This window comes from Sander vitreus, chromosome 14 (genome assembly GCF_031162955.1).
Source record: "Sander vitreus isolate 19-12246 chromosome 14, sanVit1, whole genome shotgun sequence".
NCBI classification, from domain to species: Eukaryota; Metazoa; Chordata; class Actinopteri; order Perciformes; family Percidae; genus Sander; species Sander vitreus.
In genome coordinates this window covers 8,918,700-8,926,502 of record NC_135868.1, presented here as the reverse complement: position 1 = coordinate 8,926,502, position 7,803 = coordinate 8,918,700, and the positions used below count along the sequence as shown (strand labels likewise).

General features: G+C 38.0%; 1 protein-coding gene across 1 annotated transcript; it reads left to right on the top strand.

Annotated features, from left to right (window-relative positions):
• Positions 1-112: 112 nt before the first annotated feature.
• rragcb (Ras-related GTP binding Cb) lies at positions 113-6,066 on the top strand. The gene is made up of 7 exons (XM_078267370.1): positions 113-307; positions 2,086-2,289; positions 2,387-2,586; positions 3,669-3,783; positions 3,860-4,002; positions 4,099-4,247; positions 4,471-6,066. Exons 1-7 carry the CDS (start codon positions 128-130, stop codon positions 4,614-4,616), a joined length of 1,137 nt encoding a protein of 378 aa, XP_078123496.1. The 5' UTR covers positions 113-127; the 3' UTR covers positions 4,617-6,066.
• Positions 6,067-7,803: the final 1,737 nt, after the last annotated feature.

Genomic DNA, 7,803 nt, shown 5'->3' with positions numbered 1-7,803 from the left:
CTCGCCATGCTAGCTCGTTGTGACTATCAACACAAATCCCTGTACGGATTATTTAGCCAATTAAATAAATAGAGAGCGAGAGAGCGAGAGAGCGAGAGAGCAGGCCGCCGGGGTAGTTAAGTACAGGATGTCTATGTATGAGGAACCCTCGTTAACGGGAAGTTACGATGTTGTGGGGTCGTTTCCCAAAAGTTTTGGCTACGGGGTGGAAGAGCCAGACATGGATGAGGAGACCTCCACATCTGCGGACAAACCGAGGATACTGCTGATGGGACTGAGGCGGAGTGGCAAGTCATCTATTCAGAAGGTAATTTACCTAAACCGTCTCTGCCTACACACACCACCACCACAAAGTTTTTCTTCTTTTAGTTTTAACTGCAGCTTGCATCCTTAATATTGCACCACTGCCATCTTCTGGTGTTTGGTAACTCCTCCAATGTTAGATTTTCCTCATCGGTCCTGTTCTCATTAGGCAGCTGACCAAGCATCTTCTGCTTTGTCCACTTTCACCACACTCCAGTATGTTATTTACTCCTGCTCCTGTTATCCTTAATAGTTTCACTTCTTCCAACATGTCCTTTCTCTCTGTTACATACAGTATTTCCTGCAACACAATGATCACAAAAAACAGTTGGATGCTTCCCTATAATGTGATGTGTGCTGTTTAGGTTGCTGTGTCCAGTTAAGTTACTTGCTCCTACTCCTTTTTGGATTGAGTGTAAATGTCTCCCTTTTATTGCATTATCCCAACACAGTTGCCAATGTTGAGTACTTTTCTCCAATACGCCTTTCCCTTCTGATTTTGATCATTTAATATTGACTTCACCACCCCAAAGTTGTCTTAAAACACACTAATTTATTACAAGACTGGGAAATACAGTGCCAAGAAGTAGTAATTAAACCCTTTGGAGTTCCCTTCGTTTTTGCATAATTTAGTTTAGAAAATGTGGTGTAATATTCTTCAAAGTCACAATTATGGAAAAGCTACATCTGCCTGAAATAGTAACATAAAAACAATTGCATGTTTTGGTGTATTTATTGAATGATATGCTTGATCATTGAAAGTCAGATTAGAAAAAGAAGGTAAACCCTTGGTTTTAATAACTAGCACAACCTTACAGAGGACCTCAACCAAATGTTTCCTACTCTGAAAGCACATGTGAATGAGGCATGGTTCACATGAGCTTGTGAAGAGATGAGTGTCAATAACCAATATTTTTCATGTGTTTTGTACAGAACAAGGCATAACTAATCACTAACTACAATTTCAACTCATTGATGGGAAGCTCTGACTTGTAGTAGCCTTTTAAAGGTTATTTGTGAGGGGGTTCACATACTATTTTCTATTTGGATTTTTAATATTGAAGTTACTTAATAACTATGCCAATTCAGAAAACAATGTTATTAGTTTACACAGAATGTCTTTGTCTATTAGAGTGACAAAATTGTATGGATGAATTATGCATACATGTATAATCATATTTAAATTAGTAAATATAAATAAAACACATATTAATGTTTATGTAAAAAAGAAAAAAAAAAAAGACGACTTGAATATATGACTATCAGATTTTTTTAAACTCTCAAATGCAACATCTGTATCGGCCTAAAAAAGTCTTATAGTGGGGGGAACTTACGGGAGCGGCGAGCTGGCCGACATGTTTTCTTTGAGCTGCTATTGTGACATATGACAGATTTTGTGACAGATTCTCTGGAAAATTGGTTGAGAAATAGTCTGTACAATATACGACACTCTCTCTCCTTTTTAACATTTATTCAGATAAGGAAAAACTCCCTTCAAAGACATCCTTTAACAGGAAAGAAATGGGAGAAACTTCGGTAAACAAAGGATGGACAGACATGAAATTGGTGTTATACAGAGTAGACAGAAGTAGCAGTAGATTAATAGAGACAGAATGACAATATGAAGTTAATAGAGTACAAAATATAATATAAAGGGTAATAATAAGTTACAATGTTTTAGGCAAAATGTAGACTAAGAGAATGTGAAGACTGTGAATCAGAGAAGACATTGAAAGGAACAACAGTGGACAGAGACAATAAACCTTCTCCACCTCTGACCAGGTTGTATTCCACAAGATGTCACCCAATGAGACGCTGTTCCTCGAGAGCACCAACAAAATCTACAAGGACGACATCTCCAGCACCTCCTTTGTCAACTTCCAGATCTGGGACTTTCCTGGCCAGGTGGACTTCTTCGACCCCACATTTGACAGCGAGATGATCTTCAAGGGAACAGGCGCGTTAATCTTTGTCATCGATGCTCAGGTAGGATGACATTAGTTTAAACTGAAGAAGAACATTGTGGGGTTTTAAAGGCTTCCTGTGTGAGATGAATGAACACGTCACTTTTTCCTGTTGTTAGGATGACTACGTCGAGGCTCTCGGGCGGTTACATCTCACCGTATCCAAGGCCTACAAAGTGAATCCAGACATCAACTTTGAGGTGTTCATCCATAAAGTAGACGGTCTGTCAGATGACCACAAAATAGAAACGCAAAGGGACATTCATCAGAGGGCCAACGATGATCTGGCAGATGCCAGCCTGGAGAAGCTTCACCTCAGGTGAGTGTTTGACACGTCTGCACAGGTTAGATATTTTAGCTGCAAGACTTATCACCAAACTCTGCCGTTTCCCTTTCTTATGTGTGAATAGGCAACTGTTTGCAAACATGTTCGCAGTAACAACTTTCTAAGTTTATATGTCGATGTTGTTTTTTTAGCTTGTCCTGCTTCCCTCAAGTGGTCAAAGAAATTGTTAATGCGGCTTTAAAATTAACCCCATAATTGTATAACTCATACATCTAACAAATTGAGCTATTCCTGGAGTTGTTTATTCTATCTTTTTGTAGGATGTTTATTGGTAAGGTCAGACACTGAGTTTTTAATTCAATCACTGTGTAGTCTGTATCCACGACGTTCCGCTTCCGGGATTGTTCAGGTGCCGCTGGAAATTCCACCGGCTGTCTTTCATTTCGGCCGGGTGTCCGTTACCTTCCGCTTTCTTTGTGTTGGCATTCTAAACTCCGGTGGATTCATGAGGACTATGGTTAACTGCCCCTCAGATATCTGCAGGGTAAATCCAGACAGCTAGCTAGACTAACTGTCCAACCTGAGTTTTCTGTTGCAGGACTAAAACAACTTTTGAACGTACGCGTTCCTTCCTGAGGCTATTTTGCAGAGGCGCCGTTGCTCCATGTGGTGCATGGTGGCGCCCAAGACGATTGTGATAGGTTTAAAGAAAGCCAAAAAACCAGAGCACGTTTCTCTCCCATCGCAGAATACTGTGTGGACTAGCCAGACCCTCCTCCGCAGCGCTGTGGAGGAAGGTCTGGCAATACGAGGGATATTTATTACTGTTTGAGTAATGTTTAAATTGAGTAATTGTTTGTTTTTGTCTTTTCATTGGATTTATTGACAGTTAAGAAAATGTATAGAGCAACGCCAGCCTTATCGTCTCCTTTTATCAAAGCATTACTTGCATAAACACTAGCTCTCTTTTTTTTCTAATGGAACAGTTAGATTGGTTTATTATTTCGTCCTTACAGTGAGAAGACATCATTAGTAATGTACTGTTCAAGCCGAGACTTGTTTGCTGACACTGTATTTTTGCAGTGTCTTTACTTTCCTCTACTTTCCTTCCCCAGCTTCTACCTAACCAGTATCTACGACCACTCCATATTTGAGGCCTTCAGTAAAGTCGTCCAGAAGCTCATTCCTCAGTTACCAACGTTGGAGAATCTTTTGAACATTTTCATATCTGTACGTTCACTTTTGTTACATTTAATTGTGTGTCCTATTTGTACCGTCTCTCATTAACATCCTTCATGTTTTACAGCATTCTGGGATCGAGAAAGCCTTCCTGTTTGATGTTGTTAGCAAGATTTACATCGCCACAGACAGCTCTCCTGTGGACATGCAGTCCTATGAACTCTGCTGTGATATGATCGATGTTGTCATTGATGTCTCCTGCATTTACGGGTGAGGAGAATTACATTTATTCTTAGTGTTGGCAATAAACGTATCCTTTAGTTTAAATGTTTAAAGGTGACTTTCTTTCATTCTCCTTCTTGACAGGCTAATAGAGGATGGCAGTGGCTCTGCCTATGACAAGGAGTCTTTGGCTATCATCAAGCTCAACAACACTACAGTGCTTTATTTGAAAGAGGTCACAAAGTTCCTCGCTCTCGTCTGCATCCTCAGAGAAGAGAGCTTTGAGAGGAAAGGTGATTAGTTTTAGATTTTATAAACAGTTAAATTGGCATTAGACAGTGGTTTTATTATACAGGACGTCCTAAATGTGAGATGGAAGTGTGAAGCTGCCAACTTAAAAGTGTCAGAAAGACAGCGCGTGTACAGTGTTGTAGTATAAGAATCCAATCACACAACTATTTTCTTCAGAACTTTTAAAATGAAATGCTTTAAAGGATTCATTTGTTCTCTTTGCAGGTTTGATAGAGTACAACTTTCATTGTTTTCGAAAAGCCATCCACGAAGTGTTTGAAGTTGGCACCTCGCCTCAAGACGTCAGCTCGTCCAGCAGAAACAACCTCACAGGCTTAAAGTACGCGGCCCTGAACGGAACTGCTGTTTAAAGCGCAGAGGATGTGTGTAATTCTTTGCTTTACCTGAAATTCAGCAAGGCCGCACAATGTGGGGGAATGATACGAAAGCACACGTCTCCTGTCTAACACACGTTGCCTTACTGTATGACTGTGAAGTTAGAGAAGCTGAGCTGCAGCTGATGAACTAAACAGTGGGTCCTTCTTTCTGCACATTGTCAGCTATGTTTACCTTCTTGGCCAGTTACTTCTGTGTGTTCTGCAACATAAAAATACTCCTGAAAGAGACGTCTGATCCAGTTTAAGCACTTGTTGTCAAAAAGCTCCATTGACTCAAGCTCCAGCTGTATTTCCACTAACTAAACTACATCAGGGACACTCAACTTGCTTTGCTCGGGGGCCACTTTTGCAAAATGATAGGACGCCAGGGGCCAGTTAATAACAAGCATTAATACCAAACCCGTAACTGATTATTAACTTAACTTATTACCTAATTAACTTGGGGGCGCCCGGATAGCTCAGTTGGTAGAGCGGGCGCCCATATATAGAGGTTTACTCGTTGACGGAGGTTTACTCTGGGCCCGGGTTTGACTTTGACCTGCGGCCCTTTGCTGCCTGTCATGCCCCCCCTCTCTCCCCTTTCATGTCTTCAGCTGTCCTGTCAAAAAAAGGCCTACAAATGCCCAAAAAATAATCTTAAAAACTAATTAACTTGCCTGTATGACAGATAAATCAGATATTTTCCTGCATTTAATAGTTGCAACTGCATTTTAGTTGTAAATGCTGTGGTTACATTTGAAAGATTTTAAACAACATTAAACCTACTTGGACCTCTTTCATCATGCAATCACTCAAATGTTGGAATGATTCATGAACATAAACTGCTCCTTTTAGGGACATAATGAATAGCATATTTAAGCTTTTATATGCACTATGGCACCTTATTTACATTCAAAGTACAAAATAAAAAAACCTATCTAGCACACTCTCTGGCCTGTGGCATAAGTTGAGTATCGCTGCTTTACAGTATAAACATCTTTCATGTTCCCTGATCATTTTACTTTGAAATATTGAGTGCTGTAAATGGATGTAATCCCCAGTATGAAAAACAGAAAGCACAGTGTTTGTTCCACTGTGTTTTCTGTTGATAATGACTCATGCGACCAGCGACCGGTGCTCTGCTCAGGATCCCCACAGACCAGTGCTGTGCCAGTTACACCATTAGAGCCTTGGTTTGATTAACAGCATGTTGGTCTTATGGAGTCTGGAAATAACAGATGATGCTTTTCACTCGGACAAACCCGCCCCGTCTACCGACAGTCGACTTTTTGTAGCTTGTGATGGAACGTTATGGCCAAATTTACTCCACAGAGATTCACTTTGTAGCGGTTTGTTTTTGCTTTTCGGTGCGAGCATTGAATAATATTTCAGAGATTTGTTTTTTTATTATTGTACATAATTCTTTAATAAAATTTGTTTCATATTTTGCTGAGTCAAACTCAACTATCTTTGAGATGGAAGCTCACTTCTACCATATTACATAATTATAATAATAGTTTTTCCTCCATAATTAGTATCTCACAGTTTTAAGAAAGTTATTATAATCATGAGTGATATGTCATCATTTTGAGAGATTTTGTATATTTATGATATACTTAATCATATTTGTAAATATGATATACTTGATCATAAATATGATATACTTGATCATAAATATGAAATTTGATGTAAGTTAAATATCTGCTTTTTATTATTTATTACAGTTTTATATATCTCAATTATGATGTGATATAATATATTTCTATATTTATTATTAATAAATTATTAAGTATTAAGTATGAGGTACAAAGTTAGTTAAAAATCCATCACCTAGTGGTTTCTTTTATCACAATTATATGAACCAATCTGATAATTATAAAGGTTTTTCATAAATATGAGTATCTGAAACATTACTAATAACTATAATATAAGTTTCTAATAATTTTAGGTTAAGAATCCACCACCTAACTTTTTCATTATGAAATTCTTTCTCATATCTCATTGAGAAACAATAACTAACTACTTGATAACAATATTAATAAATATCCACCATCTAAATTTTTACATTATGAAGTGTTTTTCCTCTCCTATTATTTTTATAATATCCATAATCTATGAGCAGCTATCATCATTTTGAGATTGTAAATCCAAATATTGAGGCTTTACCTAATCATAATTATTGTCTTATAATTATGACAAAACAATAATAAAAAATGTAAGTGATGATTTTTTTCCCCCCTAGTGGCAGTGTGGGCTTTCATGGTATGGACAGAGACAAAAAAATATTCACCCCACATATTCTGTTAAAGATTGTGATAATAAACGTTATTTTTTAAACAATGTGCATTCACCCACAGTTGAACTGTTGTAACTAACATGTTTAAACAGCAGGTGGCAGCATAAATACATGTAAATATTTGACATTTCAGGATAATGTAGAAGATTTGACCCTCACTCGTGCTTGAGCAATAATTCAAACAAGTTAATCATTTTAACAAATCCTCCACCATGAACTCTGAGATCTGACAGCCCATCAACAGGTCCTGCAAATAAGCTTAGAAATGCCACACGCACGAATGGAAAGCCTTCATCACTTCATACACACATGTAGTGTACATCCTGACTTAATAAGTAGTGGCAGGATGGAGCCTCAGTTGAAGCCTCTAATCGTCCCCAGACCTCCAGCTCACCACTGTGGAAAATGGAGGTCAATGAGTGGGGAAATTATATCTTGATTTCTCTTTTCCCAAGACCCTGCAGTTTGCTCTTGACCGCAGAAAATGTCATCTAGCCAAGAAGAAACATTAGATTTGAGAGTGAAAGACAATACAGAAAGCGTGGAGGGTATAAAGCTGCAGCACAGCATCCTCATCATGTGTGATGGATGGAAACTGTGCAGAGAAATGAAGCCATATAATAAAAATGTATTTTAACCCACTGTTTAGCCTTTATAAGCAGTATATAAATACATTATTTCTAACTACTACACATTACAATATAGCTGAAAGCAGACATATTTTTAAGAATATGAAATGTATGTATTTATTTAAAATATGCAATGCTGTAAATATCAGCAACACACCTTGTGTATTAATTATGGACAATTAAAGTCCCAAATGACTTTCATTTTGATATCATGTGAGATTAAAATGCATAGAGCACATTAAATAGCTCCTAGATT

Bases quoted from the DNA above. Each gene is read 5' to 3' on its own strand.
- rragcb (XM_078267370.1), top strand. From the start codon at position 128: ATGTCTATGTATGAGGAACCCTCGTTAACGGGAAGTTACGATGTTGTG. The intron at 2,587-3,668 runs GTGAGTGTTTGA...TTCCTTCCCCAG, and splicing joins CTGGAGAAGCTTCACCTCAG to CTTCTACCTAACCAGTATCT. The intron at 3,784-3,859 runs GTACGTTCACTT...CATGTTTTACAG, and splicing joins TTTTGAACATTTTCATATCT to CATTCTGGGATCGAGAAAGC.